Here is a 23,405-nt window from a genome sequence, read left to right on the forward strand (position 1 = left end):
ACTGTACACTTCACATAACAGCACAGATCTGGGAAGGAGCAGAATACAGATCACACGGCAGTCAAAGCAATGTTACGCCAGGGCCGTTTTTAAGGGGTATTTCAGATGTCATTAGTTAATTACAAAGGCCAGGAAGGCACAAAGGACACAAAGGTCAGAGGCAGAGCAGGGCACAGTGCAGCACCCTGCACCTGATGCAGCTCAGTCCATGGGAGCAAGGTGCAACTCTGGCACAAATGCTGCCATCCCTCGAGTTTACTTTGCTTCTTGGTTTCAGAATACTGGCATCTCCAAAATCCTTCCCAGAAATGTCCACAGTGATTCAACACAGAATGCAAGTAGCATTTTAAACAACAGTTTTACTGCCTGTGTAATTCTTTAGGCAAGGTAACCAAGCTCTTTGTTGCTTCCTGACTGATGCAGTTCACAAACCGAGGGAGCTGCCCACAAGATTGTTTTCTGGAAAGGTTACCATTAGCTGTGCACTCAGGAAGAACTGCTGGGTACTTAGAGCTGTTCTTTTAAATCGTTATTACCTCTACAGACAAACATCTGCCTTCACTTGGCTTCTTGTTCCATCACCTTCCTTCAAATTCCTTCAAATTACCTGGGATACACGAGGTCTCCATCTTATAAGTAACGTCTCCAGCATCCTTCCCCATTCCTACAGGCAATGCTGGCTGACTGGTACAGCCCTGCATTTACTGGCTCCCCTCACTGTGAATGAGAGTGCTCTGTGCTCTGTGCTCTGCCATTCCACAGGGTCAGCAGGCTCTGCTCAGTAGGTTCACTGCAGAAGGCCTGAAGTGCCTCAGGCACACACACAGCATTACAGATTAGAGGGAAGCAATTTTCCTTATAAACGTTCTGCTGCTGAGTCACTGTGGCTCATTCACTGCTCGGATGCTAAGAAATCTCACTGTTACCAGGCTGCGGAACAAGAGGGGGTGAACAAGACCCAGAATGTGGAACCCAAGGAAGCAGACCCCTTAGCTTTGGTTAGTCTTCTGCTGTGGTACCTCTGCCACGAGCTGCTTCCAACCAGCCACCATCCCCCTCCCTCCTCCAATGGTCACCGCTGCCACAAGATCGGGTCTGGTACCAGAAGAGCAGCTGACCACTTTTTGTTGTGCACATTCTTTCCCTTCTCTTATTCCCAAAACAAATGCTTAATTTTTGATTACCCGGATTTCTGGCTCTATCCGTAAGCAGTAAGGCTGGTTTTGGTACTGCTGAATTTCTCCTGTAATTTCAGCCACTTTCCTCCTCTTACTGAAATTAATTAATTCTTTCCCTTGTCTTTTAAGGAAGTCAGGATTCCCTTCTTCTGTCTTCAAAATATTTGTTAGGTATATTCCTGATAAAAGGAGAGATGGTTTTGTAAGTTCATTTCCATTCCATGAGCTGATTTCATTCTTCACAATGAATGAAAGATTAAAGAAAGAACCTGAGCATAAGCAGATCGTTCCCTTCAGTACCCCAACAGTTTATCAGCTGTCAGGAATGAGCTAAGTTCCCTTTTAGATAGGAACAGTGTATTACTTAAAGACGATGCTTTTCCTGAATTCAGGGTCTCGTGTAACGGAGATGAAACATATTCAGGTCACATCGCCAATGCGGAAGCCGTATTAAAATGAAGTAACAGTCATACCAATAGAACCAGCAATCTGCATTACTAAATTAACAAGTAACTTTTACACAAAGGCACGAAGCACTTATTACACAAAGGCACTATTACAAACCTATCAAGTCAAAATGATATGCTATATTAAAGAACTTTCAGAGCTGAACACAACCTTCATGCAAAACTAACATACCTGTATCTAACCCAGCTTAAGGCAGATGATACATGCAGTATGAGCCTGTTCTGGTGTTACTTACCAAAGAAAGGCACACAGGGTGGATTGATTGACTTGAGCTTGGCCAGGTATTTTTTGAAGTGATCCTGACTTAGTTCTACTGCTTCATCCAAAACTCTTTTTTTCCTTTCCTGTAGTGCCTTAGTTGTCAAAGAGAGAAAAAAAGCAGCCATGCAGATCTTCTTAACAGTGTCGTTGTATAAGAACTGAAGGAATGATCTGGCTCTCTTAACAAAACTCAGAAACTCAAATTCAAATCTGAAAGCATCTCTTTAGTAAATGGTTTGTTCTGGACAACAGCACTGTCAGTCCATAACCTCAGTCATGTGACTTTTGAGGCTACAGTAAACACAGACTATCAATTCTGTCTATCCATTTACAAGCATAGCCCTGGTCTTTTAATGCAAGAAGAAGAAAACATTTGATTTTGAATTGAATTTACAGGCTCTGTGTGGCCTTTTAAATAGTTACAAAACTCAAAACACCGCATTAATGCTTCTTTTTCTATTCCAGTCAATGGAAGCTTCACTGCCAAATCGAGGGCATTCCTTTTCCTTGTCGAGTGCAATAGGAGTCACTGTCAGTGCAGCAGTCTCTCTTTCTACTCTTCATATAAACCATTCAGCAACCATTTCTTTCAGCCTCTGACAACTGGAATCCACTCAGACTCTCATCCAAGAGAAGTGTTTGAGATAACAGCAATCTGAGTTTCAGCTATCTCCTCCCTGCCCTTCTATCCCTGCACAAGCACCAAGTGCTGCAGCTCAAGTGCTCCAGGCCAAGGTTCTCAGCCTTGGGATCCTCCTCTTTCAGACCCATTAAACACCGGTCTGAAGCAACAGCTTTATTTCAGACAAGTTAATGAACAATCAAAGGGCCGTGGTGCTTCCCCTTTTTGAGCTGAACACAAGAAGATATCTGCTGAAAAGCTCCATTTCCCCCTTCAATTCCTTTGAGACAACCAGCCCATCTCATATTTCTCATAGCTAACTTCTAACATAACTTAGTCTTGTAACTTACTGTCTTCTAAGAAAGCAACAGTGATTTGGATTTCACTCAGGAAGTCTGTCCAGAACATTCCTGGATTCCAACTAGTTTTTCTTCAAAAGCAATGCCCAAAACTTACCTCGAATGTGTGATCCAGTCGGTACACGGACACAGAGTTCATGGCACTGACAATCTCAAGGACGCCGTTGAAGTTGTTTAGCTCTTGAAAAACTTGCAGGATTTCAATTATTCGGCTCAGCACAGCCACTCGCTCTTCAAAGTTCTCAGTTTCCACTATGCACCTAATCAAAAGAAGTCACTTGAGAAACAGAAATCAATAAAACCTGACATTCTGCTGGCTACTTAACTGAAAAATTCCATGTAAGAACTCTATAGTACATTCAGCAGGCACATTCTGGCACACTCTCAAGTACAAATTTATGTAATCACATCTCGTATATGCTCAGGTTGAAAAGCCAAGAAAGACTTTGGCTTATACTGTAAAATAGAGCAAAACTGAAGCAAGATCCAGGGCAAATAGGGTGACTCTCTCAAAGTGCAGAATCTACAATCATGTATTAAATTCACATGATAGATATGCACATACAAAGTGCCACATCCTCCTGACTGCAGCACAGCCATGTCCTAGGAAGGATCTGATGTGAGGAGGGAGAAAGTCTGAGGCAAGGCAACAGACACAGCAGCGCTCTCAGCAGAGATATACACAAGTGGTGCCGAGTCCAGCATTGCCCTCAGCGCCTTCTGATGCACTGTAAGAAATACAGATAGGGCACATGCTGACTAAGCAGACATTACTGGAGAAACACATTCTGCTCCAGGGAGCAGTGAGTCTCTGTGACTGGCACGGCACGTACTCTTGAACCAAAACTTGAATCTACTGTGGTGCTCTACTGCCATCTCAAGATTGGAGGCAACAATTCCCATCAGAAAAGAAAGTTCCTCAATTTCAGATGGAGTTCGCGCCACTACACTGACATCATCACCACCATACTTACTTTTCAAACCAAAGAGTAAGATTTGTAGTATGGCGAATCATTTTCAGTAGATTTGGGGAGTTAATTTCCTTATCTTCTTTAGTCCAAACGCTACCGACGAGTTCAGAAGGTTGCACTGCCCTGTTATCATAAAGTGAGATGCACAAGAATGCTCAAATACAAACAATAATTGTACAACCTGTGTTAGCATTACAAGATTATTTATTCTCTTAATCAGAAATCGAATGTGATTCTGTAACAGCTATTTCAAGTAAATTTTCAATGAGTATGTGAAGAAAGAAGAAAGCCCATTTCTATCATAACTGAAACTGGCATTTTTGAATAAGTATTTCTACCTAAGAAAGGTACTACAGAGTGAGTTTCATCTCCTGAAAGCAGAAGGAAGCATCCTAAGGACAGTTACAGTATTTTTTTAAATAAGAAGCTAAAGGGCTTTGCACAACCATGGGGAAAAGTGGCCTATTTCAATAGGAAGCCTGCTGTCACTGAAACAGTAAAGGAGCTTCACCTTCCAGTTCTGTAAGACCACAAAGAACTTCTATCCAGCAAAGCTCAGCTCTCACATCAAGGTTAGCTTTATTTACTACAGGTAACAACAAAGCCAGGAAACAGCAGAGCATGGCACCAGACTAATAGACTCTTAGATTAGAGGACCCTGATGTAGCAGTGCTGCAGTCATATGGCAACAGCTGTGCCTTTGCTATGCAACTGCAAAGAAAAAGGGAAGATGCAATCAGGTGTTGTCTTTTGACCATGCAAAGAGTGTTTCTTATTCATGCAGCAAAGTTCACTTCTGGCAAGGAGGCAGTAAGGTAATATTATGCACTCCTGATACTTCAGCTTCTCAATTTACTGTGCTGTGTTACGCTGTCAGAAGTCTCATATAGAAATACAGAACTTTTTTTCCTGTGTGTATTTTGGCACCAAACAGTAAAACTTCTTCCATGAACTCTGTGAGTGAAGGGGACGTACTTTGGACTGATTCTAAGGATTCTGGGGGTCAGACTGCCTGATGGAGATGCACTCATTCAGTCCCCACCTGTACAGGTCGGACTCGAGCAGTGTCAGCTGCCGAGCGATTTCGATGGGGTGCAGAGTCATGAGGTCCAGCACCTCGCTGTGCCCCACGCGCCAGATGTGCCACTCGATGGGGGGAGGGGGGCTCTCAAAGGTGATGTTGTGACTGATCCCATTTGCCTGTGCTTTCTTCCTCTTGATGATTTTAGCAATTGATTCCACCCACTTCTTCATGGATTTTCCTAGAAAACAGAAAACGCAAGAAATGTTTTTAGTACCGTCTTAATTAACTTCTGACAGTTTAATGAAACTCACCAATAGAATCTGTAAATGCACTCAAAATACTGCATTTCTGCAGGCAAATTAGTTAGGTTTGTAGGTACCCTGTTGCATTTAAATGCATCTATTGGCAGTTTTAGAGAAATTAACCAACAGGGAAGGAATCCTTCACAAATATGAAAGGGAGAGAAGGAAGGTGACAGGCAGGCAAGGATGAACACTATTGTCCAGAAGCAAATGCACTGAGGTTCAACAGTACAACAGGGCTTGAAACAGTTTTCAGTAGCCATTTAGAATCCAAATGAAAGACTGCTCGTGTAAAAGGGAGACACATGAACAGTTTGGTTAAACACATTAAAACTACTTGTGTGTGTAAAGATAATTCTCATGCCTCAAATCTGACAGGATTCGACCATCAGGTTGTATCAGAACGTGGAAGAGAGGACAGGCACCCAGCGTACCTCTTACACTTGAAATGAACGTCTCCAATCTCTCCAGTAACTCCAGATCTCTTTCAAAATCATAAAAATGGTGTTCCACCCAGTGACGAAACACGTTCAGTATTCTGAGGAAGGAGAGAGAAAAAACTATTATGGGTTTAAGAACTTGAAGCTCATTCCATGTAAATATGAAACAAAAGAACTACAACAAAGCCGAGATTCATGTAACCATAAGCTATAAAATTCATATGGACACCAAAAAAGCCAATTTGGAGCAACTATTTCATTAGAAACAAATCTCATTCCGGCACATAATTTCATCTTAGAAGTTGCTGCAAGCATACGGCTCTTCTGCTGGAAATACATGACAGCTGCTACCATCAAAGGAGTTACAAACCAAAACGAGCTCCCAGTAACAGTACAGGATCTCATTTCCTCAGTCTCGGAGCCATCAAGGGAGGAATACTGAAAAAGCAAGACAGACTGCCTGGTTCTGCTGACTGCACTTCCAGCTTACTGCCTCCTCTCCCTGATGACCTCACACGTATTTAATCTGGTCAAAGCCATTAACGTTTCCATGTCTGTGCACTGCACAGCTTGTCTGAAGCATTATCCACGGGAAGTGGAATAAGCACTCAAGAAGGGGAAGGAATGAGCATCTTCATGTCCTCCACTGCCTTCCCTCATCTCAGATTGCTCTGAAGTAGAGGTCAGTGCTATTAACAAAACTGGAGTTTACGAAGTACATACCAAACTAACAGCTCAAATTCAGATGCTTCTTTTGAACTGTAAGAGAACTAAGAGTTCCAAGCTACTGTAAGATCTCCTCAATTCAAAGATTAACTACAAACCACACCAGTGTGAGTGTTAATTAGCCACCTTAAAGCACATCTTTCATCAGGCAGGCAGTAATAAGGACAATGCTCACCAACCACAGCAGGAATTAGACAGCAAAGCATAGCTGTCACAACAACAGGTATCCTAATCTCTCAAATGAGGAAAGAAACCAGAAACCTAACATCCTGGATACGTCAAATGTAGGCACACATTTCAAAGAGCTTGAACATCATACATGAAGGCAAAAGCATTGGACTGATTTTGGAAATGAACAGCAAGAAACATGGTTTTGTGCTGCCTCAAGCCTTTCTGTCGCTTCCATTTCACTGCTTATCACTTGTCCTGCTCAGCTATGTCAGTCAGCAGCGCTGCAGGAAGATCATAGAATGGCAGAATGTCCTGGGTCAGAAGGGACCTCAAGGGTCACGAAGCTCCAACCCCCCACCACAGGCAGGGCCACCAACCTCCACATTGATACCAGCCCAGGCTGCCCAGGGCCCCATCCAACCTGGCCTTGAACACCTCCAGGGATGGACGGGGCATCCACAGCCTCTCTGGGCAGCTGTTCCAGCACCTCACCACTCTCACAGGAAAGAACTTCCCCCTGACATCAACCTAAATCTGCCCTCCTTCAACTTCAATCCATTTCCCCTTGTCCTGCTATAAGATGTTTTTGTAACAAGCAAAGGGGCACTGTGAGGAGATCCCCAGCTAACTTCAAGCCTAGCTAGCAGTGGTTATGAAAATGGCATCAAAAGCAATATACTGAAACTCTCCCTCCAGTTAGGTTACAAAAATACAAAAACCCATTATGTGCAAGTTTCTTGGGAAGGGCTCTATGGGCAGGTGGATGTCTGCAGAAACAGCAAACAGAAAATGGCAAGGAAAAATACGTGCTGAGAGGGAGCGTGTGAAGACCTCTCAGGAACTGATAGCTCTGGAGTCTGGTGGCCTTGCTGAACCCACAGGGACAGATAAACTCAGAACACCAAGAACCTGCCAAATCTGTTCAAGGACGGGAGCACACAGAACTATCAAGGTTACACTGGGATTGTATTACTTGGAGCACATCCAAGAAGGTGCTGGCTCCTGTCTATCAACAAGAACTACAGGATTACATACCTACATACACACATACATACTTGGGTGTTTTGTTTGGATATTTGTACGTGGAAATGTGATGGAAAAAAAGCACTCCCTAAGTGACTTTCCAAAGACCTATACTGAAGGAACTGGCATGTCATAACCCTCCTCTTAAGTGTAAATTGCTGTTGCTCCAGGCAGGTAACTATGAATGACTGTGTGCAAGGAGGGAAAAATTGAGGGCACTGGGCCCCTGGTTATCTGCCATTCATAATAACAGCTTGATGCTACTAATAACAGTGTAATGAATAAAAGCTGTTCTAGCAAATACTTGTTGTGATCTGTGTCTCCTCCTGACTCCTTCCTATTGGGGAAACAACCAGCCTCATTCATTCCAGAAGCGCTTGATTGTTTCCCAAGTTAGCTTGGTCAGCAAGACCTTGAAGATTCACTGCAGCCTGTTGCAAAGCACGGCACAGACAAGAGTCTCCCTTTGTACAAATACATCAATAGGCTGGGAAAGGGAGTAAAATACCAGAGGACTGAAAAAATGGAAACAGAAACTATCCTCACAGGGCCTATTAACAAGGGATCCATTCAAAACGCCGTCAGAATCACTTTCAGTTGTACATCTCTCACCCGCTGTCGCTTTACATAGCAGCCATACAGCGCTCCTGTGGGTGGCAGAGATCACAGCTGTGAGCAGCAGAGAACCAAGTACAGTTGCAACAACAACAGAAGCCAGTATGACTAATCAGAACATGGTCTGGGCTATTAGACTGGTCGCAGACAACGATAAGTCCCTATTCGACAGCACAGCAGTCTCCTAAAGAGATTAGTGTCTCCAGGAACGCAATATAATCACCAAACTCAAATCTGGATTTAACAGAACAAATTTAAAAGCAAATCAACCTGAGTTGCACCGGCTGGACGTATTCCTTGCGAAATCGCTTAAGGTCTGCACTGATGGGCTGCTCCCCTTTCTCGATTGCCAGCCTGTCTGCTTCAGTAGGCTCAGGCTCTGGGATTTCAAACCTATGAATACAAGCACCAGAAAACTGATGGTAATTAAGATAAAACACAAACCTTTTAAGTAGAACACGAAGAGCAATTTTATTTAAAGAAATTCAATGCAGCGAAACTCAAGCACTCACTCATCCAGTATCCAGTCCGCCTGGAATTCCCTCCTCCCCTAGCAATGCTGTGCTAACACACCCTGCCCTCACCCTGATAATTCGCTGCTTTTCTGGTCATCACAAGATGTCTAGACCAGGATAGAAGGTTTTTAACTACCTGCTAGCTTGATTAAGCGAAGATTAGAAGAAAGCTTCAGAGCGGCTTTATCACACTGTATTAACATGCTGTTTACAGTAAGAGTCTGTGCCTTTCAAACAAACTGCTCAGAACATTTCAGCTCTTATTTGCATTGAGACACACTCAGATATGCTCTCATGATCAAGTGAAGCAGTTCAAAACATTACCAGCCAGCAGCCAAGGCACACTGAGTACTCGAGCTGGTAAGACATTCAGGTATTAACTTAATAAAATGGGAACAAGGAAAGCTTGCATTAAAAGAGATCAATGCCCATTTTTGAAGTTATTTTTGATGACCTTCAGTGTTTTTCCTGTTTGCCAAACATATGACACATGGCAGCAAGAACCCGAGCAAAAAGGAGATGGTAAAGGAGCACAAAGCCTTCCCATGCATCTTCAGAAAGGATGATCTCTGCTTACCTTTCAATCAGTAAACTCAGCAGTTCCTGGGGCTTGCAAAAGGAACGGTATGTGGTAAGGAAAGTACGCACAAAATTGGGATCTGTAAAGACAGAACACAAAGATACAGGAAGTCGAGCACTGCGGTTGGAAACCACCTCAACTGACACTGTTGAAAATTCAGCTCTTTGATTTAGCCTTGCTGAAGAATTCAATGGCAGATGCTATGCTCCCTCAAACACTGTGTCTCAACCTTGGCACACAGAATGCCTTACACTCACTGAGTAGGAAGCTATTCTATGATCTCATAAAGACAAAGAAAACATGGCAGAACTAAGCTATCTGCTATCTGCACATCAGAAACACCTTTATCGCCCAACAGAGCATTTGTCTTACCTGCTCTTAAAGTAATCTCCCTAGCAGAGACTGCACACCTTGCCCAGCCATGCCACAGCAGCACGCAGGCAACCTGTGCAGGGCAGCCAGCAGTGAAGGCATTACAAGAAGCAGAGGCCTTACAAAGCAAATACTCGCAGCAGTTCCAGATGCTGCACCTCCAGGAGCCACCACACCTCCTTCCTGCTGCTCCTCTCTGCGAGGCAGGAGTGTTACCACGAGACATGCCTGTCCACAAGCCACTGTAACTCTCAGCTGTGTGTCAACCTACCTTTCCTGGCATTTTAGCTGAGCCCAACGTGTGTTTCAGTTGGCACACTGATCTCTTAGAAGCATACATCAATTACAGTCCCCTGTATCAAAGGCATTAGGTGCACTCTGTATCACATCTGAAGAGTAGTTTCTGTTCCTGTCCTGCACCAGCACTCCCACCTCTGCACCAAGTAATGCAAGTCCAACAGGCATCTGCTACAAAGCTCTCTCAAACCAACTAACCAGTGCAGAGCTGAGCTGAGTCCTCTGCTGCAAACACAAACATTCCCCCTTTGCTCTCCAGCTGAAGGCTACCTATCAGCCTGGGCAGGCTAAATTCCCTGCAAAGCACTGTTCAATGCTTTTAAGGGAACCTACAGAGGAATGTGCCTGCAAACCAGAAGTAATGGTGCTTCACTCCATGATAATGCTGCTTAGTCTGCACCCTGGTGCTGTCCTGGCCCGTTCGGCTTCTACATCACATCACACTTGGGTATTATTATTTACAACACTTTCAGAAGAAAATCCTCCTCTTACACTGAATGGGCTCCCTCTGCTCTGCAAGCTTTTTCAAGTGGTGACTGCTGCTCTGCCTTCAGAGCTGTGCAGGTGCCCCCACATTATTTTTTAGATTATTTAAGTGGCGTTTTCAGTACAATGGAAAATACAAGCAGTGTGCCACTAATAGCAGCTCACGAGTCACATGCAAGAGATTAACAACTGCATCTGCTGCTCTGCATCTGCTACGTCCCACGGCAGCTCAGTACAAGCTGGTGAGCTGTGAGGACAGAGGTTGTTCTGCAAACGAAGCGCCTCTGTGCTGGGACAAACCTGCTCCCAACAAACCTGAAACTAACACAAACACAATAAACTGAATAGCTACAAGGCTATTTTTACCTAAACACAATGATAAAGCACCACCACGATCTGCTAGGAGTCCCTCCTTGTGATGTTACTGAAATGCCTTTGTTTGTTAGCCTTGGCTCCAAATGCTGCTTGGAGAAAAGCACACGGAACCCAAGAGACAAAGCTCTCACCAAAGATTCCCAAGTCCAAAGCAGCAAATATTTGTGCTATAAAAACGTGTGAAGTTATGCTGTCAAACTAATACACCAGTGCACCAGTTCACTCAGAAAAAGACACACACCACAGCAGCCCGGCACATTTTAGATGTGGAGGACTTGGAACTCACAGCAGCACAGCTATGGGTCACTTGCATGACCCCTCAGTTGGATCAACACTGAACTTCAGCATTCTCCTTTAAGATACACAGCTCAGGCCAATCCAGCTTTCATTGTTACAACAGTGTGCGTGTTTTTGTAAACTCATACATAAGATCTATCAAATATTTTCAGCAGCGTAAGTACATTCAATAACTACAAGCCTAATTGCTGTGGCTTTGATATTGTGTTTCACAGTAAAATCTGAAGAACTGACTATGATTTGCATCCTTTCTTACTGAGTGGCTTCAGAAAGCAGCAGGCTAAAGCACAACAGATGACCTCCTCCACACCACCTGCAACAGCCCTTTTCTAAAGCTCTGCAGGCGAGGCCACTTGGTTTAACAACAGATATTGGTTACTTCTGCAAATCTCACATCACATTTAACCAAATGTAGAAAGAAAAAGCAAACAATAGACGAAAGGATGGATTTCATCACCCACACATGCACACACATAGCAAATGTACAGGATACCTGCATACATATGGTACGTTAGCCTCTCGATTAATTTCACAACCGTTCCTCCTTTGATGATGGGAATTCCATTCCTGCTTTGCAAGTTGTCCTCAAAAACAATGTTATCCTCAGAATCTTCTACTACAAAGCGGTACACGTTTGGGCTGGGCAACCTCAGTGGCTGTTCATTTTCTTCTTGCAGTAACACGGAGTCGAGCATCCTATCCAGTGTACTCCGATACTGGAGGGAAATCAGAGCAGCCATCCAATTACTCTTCTCCTCAGCAGACTTGGCAGCAAAGAGTATACTGTTTTCATCTTTAGACACCAGTTCAAAAGCATGTTTATATTCAGATGTGTCATCTTTATCAATAATCTGTATTTTTCTCATGATTATCTTTTCCTTCAGTCTATACTCCGCGTTGCTGTAACCAGGGAGCCGTGACTGGCCATGGTTGGTTTTACAGCTGATCATTAAGCCATCAAAGAGAAAGATGTGTCGTTCATGTTTAGCTCCTATTTTTGTCAGGGTGCCTTCCATTATGAATTCATTACAGCACTGCCCAATATCTTTGCCTTCCCAGCCATCAATATTTTTCTGGATTTCATTCATTTTCTTGATGGCCAAGTGCTTGCTTCTTATTTGCCGGTTATAGAAGCGACAGACTGGCTCCCTTGAATGGATAAGAGAAAAAGTCACAACGGGCACATTCCATCTCAAGAGACTGAAAACCAACTGAATTAGCTAAATCAGTATCCTGATTTCTTCCCCCTAAACGCCCTAACCAAGTCTGCTGTTCCAAATAAGCCACATGCATTGCTTTAGCTAGCAAAATAATAGATATCGACGTTACTCATTGGAGCAGACTGCAAAGGCTCTGGGCTGCTATTCCATTTACAATGGAAATGGTCACAAAGACACCTCTTGAAAAGGAAACACACTCACTAACTAGAAAAAAACAACAACAATGCCTTCCACTTAATTTCTTTCTTTCTCTGCCAACACTGGAAAACCAGCACAGGTTTGTGCCTTGTTACCCAGGCCGACGTCTTGGGGAGTGTTTGCTGTAGATGCGCTCCATGCTGCACTGGAGATTCAGAAGAGCAGTAATGGCTTGTTTTAAGCACTCCCGGTCCTCCTCATCTTCACTGCATTCCTGCAGTTGCTGCAACATAAAGAAAAATAACGTTTTTTCTTTCAGATTTGTCTAAAGGACAGAAGGGTAGGAAGACTGACAAACATTCAGTGTTTTTCACAGCGTTCAGTGAAACCAATGGCTTCCAGTCAACAAAAGAGTTGTGCCCAGCAGCACACCCAAAACTAGTAATGCATGTAATCAAAAAGTACATCAGATACTCAGGAGCATTCTGTACAACAGCAGAGAGAGGTTGGGAGTGTAGGAAGACAACCCAGAACAGACAACTGATGCTCACTGTCAGAGACGCCTTTGCTGTTATCTCTTCAACAATGCTTTGTTTCACAACTGATACGAACTTTGTAAATAGTTTGGAGTTTTGAAGTAGTCCAGGATCAAACGCTGTTTTGTGCAACTATGTGTGATACTCTAACAAGTCAATTGACATTTCAGAGCACATTTAAAGGACAGAATGACAGAGATTCCCTTTTTTCTTCTCACTGTTCTAAATTCAGCTATCCTCAGTATATTGATCTGCACCAACTCTGCACGACAAACTCTCCCATCCTAAATAAAGTCTGGAGTTTGGGATGTGCTACGAATAGCAAAATGTAAGCAGTAGGAATCAGCACAAAGACTAGATCTGTCTCTGCCACTGGTCTCAAACTTCTTGAATATGAAATGTATGGAGATACGAAAGCCAGTTACTTTTGACAGCAGCACGATTTGAGAAGGGCCTTTTCAAAGAATTCCTCTTTCTGGTTAAGGTCATCACTCCTAAAGCACTGCTGATAGAAATAAGAGATTTTTGTTCTTAACCCCGTTTGTGTTCAAGGTAGTATAAATGTCTGAAAGAAAATTCAGGCAAACAGAATTGCAGGGCAATATGAAGACAATATGCCACGTGATTTTGGATGAACTCTCTTTTACTTCCATACTTCAAGAGAAATCTTACTTACAATCACTCAGCATGGCAGAAGCCTTCTTTTCCTTTCCCCACTATGTTCCCTCAGCAAGGATATGTAGCTTCCTCTAAAAGTAATTGAGAGAACAGGATTTGACCAGATTGGTCCACTCTCTTCACGTAATCTAAATGACCACAGTTTGTCTTTTGCACATGCCCAAACAACCTCCATCTTGCACATTAAAGTTTCACAGCCAAAAATGTCTAGGAAGTTTATGAGCTGAGGAACAGCACAGGGAAGGGAAAAATAAGATGTCTATCCCTGGGGAAACCCTGCCTTTCCTTTGAACGGGGCATAGAAATGCAAAGAACATAAAAATTACTTGAAAAGAGCAAACAGTGGGAAAAGCTGCTGAGATTGATCAAATACTCGTCCTCCTCACCTGTCCTGAGCACAATTTCTTGCATGCCCTTCCCAAAGAACAAGCTCTGCCAGTCAGCAGACATCGAATGGCATACTTTGCTTTGTGTTGGTGGTGCTATTGAAAACAAAGCCTCCACTTCTCCTGGAACCCGCTCCAGTTCCAGAGTTAAAGCCCAGATCCCTGGTGATCAGGCAGATTACCTCAAGTGTAAGTCTCTTTCTCTGTAATCACTGCATCAACATCTGCTTTTCCAAATGCCTGCTTTTAATCAAGCATCTTTTTGTCTAAACAGCAGATGCAAAAGCATAACATGTTTGCTAGATAGAGAAAATATGTACATCTTTAGGATAAGGAAGAAAAGGGTCCCTCTTCCATCAGATATATTTGGGAATATAATCAGAATACATATATGTTTAAGATAGCACAGATGATACACTGAGAGTATTAACTTTTCACTTTATTATGCAGAAAACTGTCAGAAAAGAGAAAAGCAGTATTCATTAGAGAAAGGTGACACTGCAGCATACTGGAAAGGGTTTCTCTGTGTCAGCGATGAACTAACAGTGGAAAAGATCAAAAGGCAGCACTGCATAGACTTTGTGTTGCTTAACGATAATCTAACAAGTCACATGCACGAACCAGGGGTCAACTTGTGCCTGAGAGTCACATGAGAAGGCAGATTATAATCTCTAGGCAATATAGGAAAGCCTTGGACATAAACATGGATTCCAGTCATGTTTCAGGGTAGTTCTTCAGTGTGACTCCCTTCAACCTTTGCTGTAATTACCTATTGCAAAACAATCCACGGTGAGTTTTGTCTTCTGTCATTCCTTGAACAAGCAATCAACACCAGAAAAGAGTTGCAGCAGCAGGGCCTGCCCTCTGACTCAAGGTGTTCAAGGCCATTTCCTGGTGCCCTCTCTACAGCTGCTAATGAAGAGCAGACATACCCAGTGATCTGCGTCCTGCTTAAGGAGGGAGGACTCCAGCAGGTGTATGGAATGGCTGCAGCGGTCACCTGTGCTTTATAACACATACCGATATCATTCAATAAATGCTTTCCCTATCCCTACAAACACCCTGCCTTTAAAAAAATCACTGCTGTAGACTGAGGACATCTTCAAAATACACATTTTAAACCTACAATGGAAAGTGATAGCAAGAAAAGATCTCCATCATTTTCACTATTAGAACTCCCTAGTTAAAATAAAAACCAAAACACTGTTTAATTATCTCTCACAGAGTCCTGTTGTACACCAAAGACAAAAACAGATAAAAGAAGCAAACCCACTTTTTGTACTATTTGACAGTCTTCATTCTTTGAAGCTAGGAGGCAATATTAAGAATGTGCACATAGGAGCTGATCCCATCAACAGTAACAGGAGTTATGAGCCTCCCAGGAGATGCAGAACTCTTATAACACTGAAAACCTAAGGCAGGCTATCAAAAATGAATCATCTTCTCTGCACAAAGGTCTAAAACACAAATAGTAAGCAACCCTTCTGTCAGGGAAGAAAAAACCTGCAAGTTTGTACACTAAGCATTTTGTGGAATCATTATAGAACCACAGAATGGCCTGGGTTGAAAAGGACCACAATGATCATCTGGTTTCAACCCCCCCTGCTATGTACAGGGTCGCCACTGCCCAGAGCCACATCCAGCCTGGCCTTGAATGCCTGCAGGGATGGGGCATCCACAGCCTCCTCGGGCAACCTGTTCCAGTGCGTCACCACCCTCTGGGGGAAAAACTTCCTCCTAAGATCCAGCCTAAACCTCCCCTGTCCCAGACCATTCCCCCTTGTCCTATCACTGCCCACCCGCACAAACAGTTGTCTTAAATTTGAGCATTACAGAACACAAAGCAACCACTCATCAGGAGGACACACGTGTTATTGTTCCCCTGCAGAGCAGACAGACACAGCTTGTAAAAATCAGGCTAACGGTCAGATTCTCCCAGGCTGGGCCTTATGGTTTCACTCTGATTTCATACTGATGTGCCCTAATTGCCAGCTTGAAGAAACAATGGATCACCCATTAGCATGAACTCCAATATAATAATAATACAGGTCACTAAACTGACTGTGTTGTTTCAGTATGAAAGAACAGCATTTTAAGAAGATCAGAGACTTACCATATACAACAGACTTCTGTAGAAAGGGAATTTGCACTGCTCTGAAAGGGAGATGTAAACTACAGAGCTCTAAGTGCTCACAGACCTGTGCTGCTCTGACTGCTGGCTGCTTGTACCTCCAAGTACCTCTGCTCACAGAAGCACAAGCTTTATAAAGTGTGAAGACTGTTGCAATGCGGTTTTGCTGCCCTTGATACACGCAGTCCGGCAGCACTGACAGCTGCAGGGTTGTTTTTTTTTCCTTAAACTTGTTCCTAACCTGACTATCAATGGAAACATTTCCAGATTTGAAATTTAAGTCACTTGGAATAGAGATTGGCTATAAATCTGTGGTAATCCATGCACTGCAGGGGGTTTGTGGCCCAAATTAAATGATCGATATTTTGCTTACCTAATTCAGCATACACAAATTCATAGCACAGATGATAAAAAAAGAAGAAAACCAACATATTAGGTACCAACTGCTCTTCTTCTAGGCTTGTTCCTTTCCTTTGAAAAGACTGTACATTGGATTATAGATGTTCTAGGTTGCAAAGTTTCCTGCTCCTCATTCATACAAGCAAACTTCTCTGATAGGAGGGGAAACAGCTCTTTATGAGGGTGGACAGTGATAGGACAAGGGGGAATGGTTTGAAACTGAGACAGGGGAGGTTTAGGTTGGATCTTAGGAGGAAGTTTTTCCCCCAGAGGGTGGTGACGCACTGGAACAGGTTGCCCAAGGAGGCTGTGGATGCCCCATCCCTGCAGGCATTCAAGGCCAGGCTGGATGTGGCTCTGTGCAGCCTGGGCTGCTGGTTGGTGACCCTGCACACAGCAGGGGGTTGGAGCTGGATGAGCACTGTGGGCCTTTGCAACCCAGGCCATGCTGTGGCTCTACGATTCTATAAAATGCAAAGAAAGAGTACAGAGCACTTAGCCTTGTACAACCGCTATAGATCCAGTTACACTGAGAACTTTAAAAAAAAAAAAGTGTAATTTCTGATACTATTAACAAAACACAATCTGTAGCTGCAGGATGTTTTATTTCACCCATTTAAGTATATCCCTACATAGTTAACAATTCACTTAACCTTATCTGCAGTACAAACTTTCCTTATGCAAGAGACACCTTTTTAAACAGTCTTTGGCTACTTAAAAAAAAGCTCCACGAATTTTTTGAGATACTGCATTTCCTGCAGCCAACATTGCTTCTTCTTATTCAAGAATGATTATTATGGATGTCAGATGTTACATTTCTGCTGACTGCTGGCCTCTGATCTCATAACTCCTTGCAGAAACATTTGCTTGTAAGCAAAACAGATACACGCTCAGTTACTTTTGGGCTTTTAGCTGTTATACCCAAGGGAAGTATCTGCTGATGCGAACCACCTTGCTAGAGCACAGCAGAATAAAACACGTGGAAGTCATCTGTGGTGAAATCAAGCACAGCTCTTCTAATGGAAGTAATGCCTCGATGCACAGAAATGCTCATATGGGCCATATGCCAACATAAACAATTTGCACAGTAAGACCCCCAAAGTACATCCAACAGGAATAACTTTTTAGCAACTAAAGAGGAATTCCTGAAAGCTTGTGTAGTTCACTGGTGCCATTTCTTAGATGACAGAAAAGAAGAACACAATAGTGCTTATCTTCATTCCTTCTCATCACAGAGTGTGGCACAACATGAAGAACGACACTGCCGGCAGCATCTCTTCCCTTCAGTACTGAGGGCAAATGGTTGAAAACGAAGAGCAGACCATTCTGACTCTGCTGGGGGGAAGTGCTCCTCCCAGCCCCAATAAGATCAACTGAGATACAGCTGCAGTGCTCTAAGCACCTGGTCACACTTATCTAAATCGTGCTCAGCTTTTTACTGAAGGGATACCAAACACAGAACTCATCATTAAAACATTTGTGTACTGCATTGTTAACAATATTTGAACTCACATTCAGTCAAGGTTTGTACAACAAAATATACAATTACTTCCAATGTTCTCATTGGAGTAACAGGTGCTTCTGAGGATTTTTTCACATGAATTTGCTTTTTACACATAGTCCGATGTCGTATTGATGTCTGTCCTATCTTTCAATCTTAAGCTGCACCATATGAAATCTAACTGCCTTTTCAAAGCTCAGATTCTCCACATTAAGAAAAGGTTTCAGCAGGAAGAAAGTGTGTGGCTTCGCTTACCTGCAGTAACTCAAAGTAGTGCAAACAATGATAGACTGGGATAAGCATGAGCCGTGGGAGGACATATTGTACAGCTTCTTTAAAACCTTCAGCAGTGGACTGAAAAGGAAAAATAAACAGGATTATTTACAATGAAATACTCAAAGCAGTGCAGGACAAAGCCTTGAGCACTCCGGTGGAATCCTGAAGTCAGCCCTGCTTTGAGCAAGATGGTTGGGTTGGATGCACTCAGTGTCCCTTCTGATTTACTTTACTCTGCGCTTACGAGTGAGGAAGACAGTAAAGTTCCAAAAAGCATCTGTCTAACAAATCAAGCAATAGAACCTGTAAATGCTCTTCCAGGCTCTGCAATCACTTTTTTTTCTATCAGCAGCTGAGGGTGGATTTTAATGCATGCTCACGAGCAAGCCTATAGCTCTGAGAACACCTCCAACCCCTGCAAGTGCTGCAGCTGCACAAGAGCAGCTGAATGGTTTGCATTTTTGCCAGAAGCAGCAAATCATATGTAATGGCTAGAGGAACAAGTCATCCACCACGCATACTTATAAGCATCCTTTGATATACAAGACCCTCACATTACAATCCTTAGCACCTTTACGTTTCAGCACTGTCTGCAGCACTCAACAATAGCAACAGCTCAAGGTGACAACACCTAAAAACAATGCACTGTGGTTAAGCTGCACACATGATTCCAGACACATCTCAGAATGCAGGACAGTGTTCACATCTACTTCCAACATAACATGTTTTATCTGGGTCACAGTTTGCTGCAGATCTTAAAGAAAACATTGGAGTGCTAAAGAGCAGCCAAGACTCCTGTATTTGTCACCAACTTCTCTCTAATTACACCTACTTCAACTTACAAATGCCGTGCTTCAGTTTACACCCAATTTACCACAGAGATATGGAGGTGTCATTACATTCTGAGGAAATTAACATTAGTATCTTCCCTTCCTTGGTGAGACATCACAAGTTTAGGAGTTTGAAAACACACCAGACACCTTTTCCCATTCCCAGCAGTAATTCACCTTCTAAGATAAGGAGATATCCTCCCAAGAACAGGGAATCCCTGCCACCATCCGCACCAAGATAATGACCAGACAGAATCTGAGTTTCTTGATCTCCAGTTTAGGAATGACCCTTCCCCTGTGTTTAAGACTTAAGGTCACAACTCTGCAATTGCCAGAGACAGCTGCTGTGTGTCCAACAGCCCAGAGCCTGGATCTGTTTTTACTCCAGGGCTTGGACAAGTGTAAAAGAACATCCTCAGAAAAGCCCACACCTCCTGTGCTGAGGAGAGAGAGGATTCATCATCTAATGACTCAACTTCCAATTTAATGTGGAATAGGGTTTTCAGCTTTCCATTTGCAAATGAGACGATCCATCTCACCAAGAACTCAGAGCTGGAGAGGAAACACTCACCATGAAGGAGAGCAATCTCATCTTACAGAGATGTCGGTACTAAACTACAAACTAAGTGCTCCTGTAATGGGTTTAGATGGGAACGCAGCTTGTTGAGGTACGCTAAAGAATACAAGCTCAGCTCTCTTCTGAACTTTAGTAGAAACGTAATGCTGGCAGAGGTTATAAAAAACACAGGTGATCTTGCTGAATAAACAGGTCAAGAAAAACTGTCAGTTCCAGTGCTAAACATGAGGACCTGCGGTATGAAAGGAAGCAAATGAAAATAACACTCCTTCATGCCCGTGCTCGGTGGTAAAAAGCAAAACAGAAATAGAAATGGCAGGTATGAGAGGTAATCCTCAACCATAAACCTTCAAAACATGAGAACCAAACCAATTCAGCATCTCTCGTTTGCACTTACCTGAAAGTGAAGAGCAACAGCAGGTTTTGCCATTAAGTTATTAAAATGCTCATGAAATTGTGGAGAGAGAATATCCTGGGATAAGGTTTCATATGGATCAAAGGCTTGTTCCTAAACAAAGGCAGAGAATTATATACATACAAGAAGAATGCGTGCTATTTCCACACCTGTTGGTAACATTCATTCTGCTAATAAGCTAACATACAAGTAGAACTTTTCTGAAGATCCATTTTGCAATAAGAAAACAGTCATTCACTCACAAATATTTTCTACTTTTTAACTGAGGAACGCTGAGAAAAAGTTGTGTGCAATCTTACCATACTCATCACTAACACAGACTGCTCTGCTGAAACAGTGGGAAACAAGCAAAGTTCTGGCTCTCAGTCCACTCACATTTCACAGTGAATGGTTTACCTAACTCTAACTCCTCTCTGCTGGTACCAAAAACAACTGGGAAAGGTGCTGCAAAGTAACACTTCAGGTGAACTTTGGAGATGGTCACAAGGAGGCATTGTTGTACTACCATCATTTTAGAGTGCTGTGCTTCAGGACTGCCTTGTTAACACTCATCTTCTGCACCTTTCTTTGGCCATGCAGTGCAGCTGGGAAAGTATCTCACTGTGGGACAAAGAAAAGAAACTACTCTGAGATTCTTTTGGATTCAAGGCCTCTCAAAAAGGTTAAAGAGAGTCTTTAGGGACCAAGCTGTTTAACCCGTAGAAAAGCACATATTTGGCTTCTGTGAAACTCTGATGAGAAGAATGGAAAAGTAAGAGTAAGCTGAGCAGTGTGCTCAAAAGATTACATGAAAACAAGGGATCTTAATCCAGTTCAAGTACAGTCCCACCAATTCCAAGACAAAAAAGTCTGCATGAAGTTGAAACCCTCACAGCATCTGGGTGGGAGATCTGCAGCAAGAACCACACTGTACACCTCACAGTCTGTGCAGGACAACTTCAGGAGTATCAGGCACAGAAACTGTGACTCTGGATGGGTTACCTGGCTGTGATTCTGTAATATCAACTACAACAGGATGGGATAAAACCTGACTACATGAAACTCTGCAGGAATAATTTATGACTGCCCATACATCACCTGCTCCAAAGCCTGTCAAGTTGTTCCTGACTCTGCAGATTCATTGGGCTGAATCACTCATGAATCACAGAGTTATCCTGTACTGATGGCACAATGCCCAGAATAAGCACATCTCTCTTTCCACTTGGATGCAGAACTGCTCTTCAGAATGAATGCTGTAGAATTCGAGGGCAGGGAGCACCACAAAGGCTCATCTGAACATCAGATGAAGTCTCAAGCAATGCATGCTCCAAGGGATCAGGGAATTTCCTACCTTACTCATGGGGCAGCTGTAACTAAATGAGAGGCAAAGAACACACTCTTTTCACATGCAAATTCTTATCATCGCTCTCAACAGTCATCAAGTTCTAAACATCACTGTCCATTTGCATCAGATTTTATCTTGTGGTGGGGAAGAAAATAGATTTGGCAGTTCAGCAGCAGCTGATGAGAAACGAGGAGACACCAGCTGAAGAGGCTGATTTTCTTAAGCTGAATCTGAGCGCACTTTCACAGCCTGTTTTTTGGTACATACCACTACCTAGACTCATACAATGTGTGGCTCCTATTTGACAACACCATAATGAAAGATGGGGAAGACAACGCTGCACATGTGGCTCCTCTTTGCCATGCCAGCTAAGACAAAAAGCCTATCTATATTACCTTAATGCAGCATAATGTTCTGGATTGGTGTTGGTACTGTTCAGCCCCTTTTACTCTAGTGCAGAAGTTTCCAACTTTTATATTGTGGATACATAAAATATCTCTTATGAAAGTGCAAATACCAGGATAACGAGCTTACAACCAACTGATTACAACTTTGTTTTATTAGCTGCCTTTTGAAGGACACCTCAAGAGGCAGAAAGACACACAGCCCTCAGTCCTGATATTCCGTCACCAACTGAACACCACTCACGAGATTATCTGAGGCAATAACAAAGAACTGTGGTACCCAGGACTGTGAAAGTTAGTTTCAAGACAAAACAAACACAACAAAACAGAACAATTTTACCACCACATCAGCAAATATCCATCACCACTCACGTGTCAGGCACCATGCTTTTGTGTTTCTTTCACACCAGGGAAAGCTTTTGTTTACCCCAAACCTCCTTGTCTCAGAAACACCAAAATATTTATGCTGAAAACTTCCAGAGGACTGATGCAGAAAAACAGACAAAGCAGGAAAATTCCAGCTTGTAAGGGCTGTTTGTTTTTAATTATCCTTCCAGATAAGCCGAAGGACCTTTACAATGGCAACAGTAAGCGAAGGAGCCTGGCAGTGAGACAGGCAAGTAAACATCACACTTTCAAATCTCTTAAAGATCCCTTTGACACATGTTCACAGAAAGATGATCATAACATGTGAGATCATCAAATGAACAGTGCAGTTGTCAAGTAGATCTTCTTCTGTATTAATTGAACTATTAAATTCAAACTTATCAACTGCATAAAAAGCAAGTGACAAATAACATTCTTCATTGCCTAGTAAAGCAGAAGCAGTTAATGAGCAGCAAGCCGCATTTTGACTTGCAAAGATGTTTCCCATGAAGCACAGACTGCCTGAAAGCAGCTTCTGCAATAAACAGATGTGTATGTTCTCCAGCATCGTGCTGTATTTGTCCAAATGTTAAGTCTTTTTTCAATAGAACAGCTACTTCACTTTGTTGTTCAAATGCTTATCATTGTACAAGCGAATAGACTTTAACATCTCAAGATCTAAGACCTATTCCACTGGACTTCCTAAGTGACATTACATGAGTGGCTAACTAAAGCCAGCGAAACTTCAGCTCTAAGGAGTATTCCTAAGGAACAGCACATTGGCTGAAGGACGTGTATTCTTCATACTCAATAAAGTAATTATTTTCCAAAGGTACCGGTGGGTTCATCCATCCCTCCAATTTCAAAAATTAGACCTACATAATTAACTTAATAAGAAACACTCCATACTTAATAAGACATACCCAAGTGAAATGGAGAAGGTTCTAGTTTACTTAACACAGTACTTTTATATTAAAACCACGAATTTCATGTTTGCTACGTGGTTCATCTTTCTCTCTTTCAGGTTAGAACATCTCATCCCAAAATATCTGCTGCAGTGTCTGGGTAGCACTGGGCCTGACACCAAAGCTTACAGAAATGAATGCACCACCACCTTCCAGTAAGCAATCCCAGGCAGAGGC

The 23,405-nt window shown here is 42.8% G+C and overlaps 1 protein-coding gene across 2 annotated transcripts in view; it reads right to left on the minus strand.

The window, feature by feature from the left end:
• Nucleotides 1-23,405, minus strand: part of SOS2 (SOS Ras/Rho guanine nucleotide exchange factor 2) — a 43,656-nt gene that overhangs the window by 6,720 nt on the left and 13,531 nt on the right. For both annotated transcript variants that reach the window (XM_015865946.2, XM_015865945.2), the window contains exons 7-18: nt 20,152-20,262; nt 18,327-18,425; nt 12,596-12,723; nt 11,576-12,231; nt 9,253-9,334; nt 8,431-8,553; nt 5,620-5,723; nt 4,902-5,121; nt 3,863-3,982; nt 2,986-3,148; nt 1,882-1,999; nt 1,185-1,357 (exon numbers count right to left, since the gene is read on the minus strand). In XM_015865946.2, coding sequence (XP_015721432.1) covers nt 1,185-1,357; nt 1,882-1,999; nt 2,986-3,148; nt 3,863-3,982; nt 4,902-5,121; nt 5,620-5,723; nt 8,431-8,553; nt 9,253-9,334; nt 11,576-12,231; nt 12,596-12,723; nt 18,327-18,425; nt 20,152-20,262 — 2,097 coding nt within the window. The remainder of the gene's footprint in view (nt 1-1,184; nt 1,358-1,881; nt 2,000-2,985; nt 3,149-3,862; nt 3,983-4,901; nt 5,122-5,619; nt 5,724-8,430; nt 8,554-9,252; nt 9,335-11,575; nt 12,232-12,595; nt 12,724-18,326; nt 18,426-20,151; nt 20,263-23,405) is intronic.

Source organism: Coturnix japonica, chromosome 5, assembly GCF_001577835.2.
Source record: "Coturnix japonica isolate 7356 chromosome 5, Coturnix japonica 2.1, whole genome shotgun sequence".
Taxonomy (NCBI): Eukaryota; Metazoa; Chordata; class Aves; order Galliformes; family Phasianidae; genus Coturnix; species Coturnix japonica.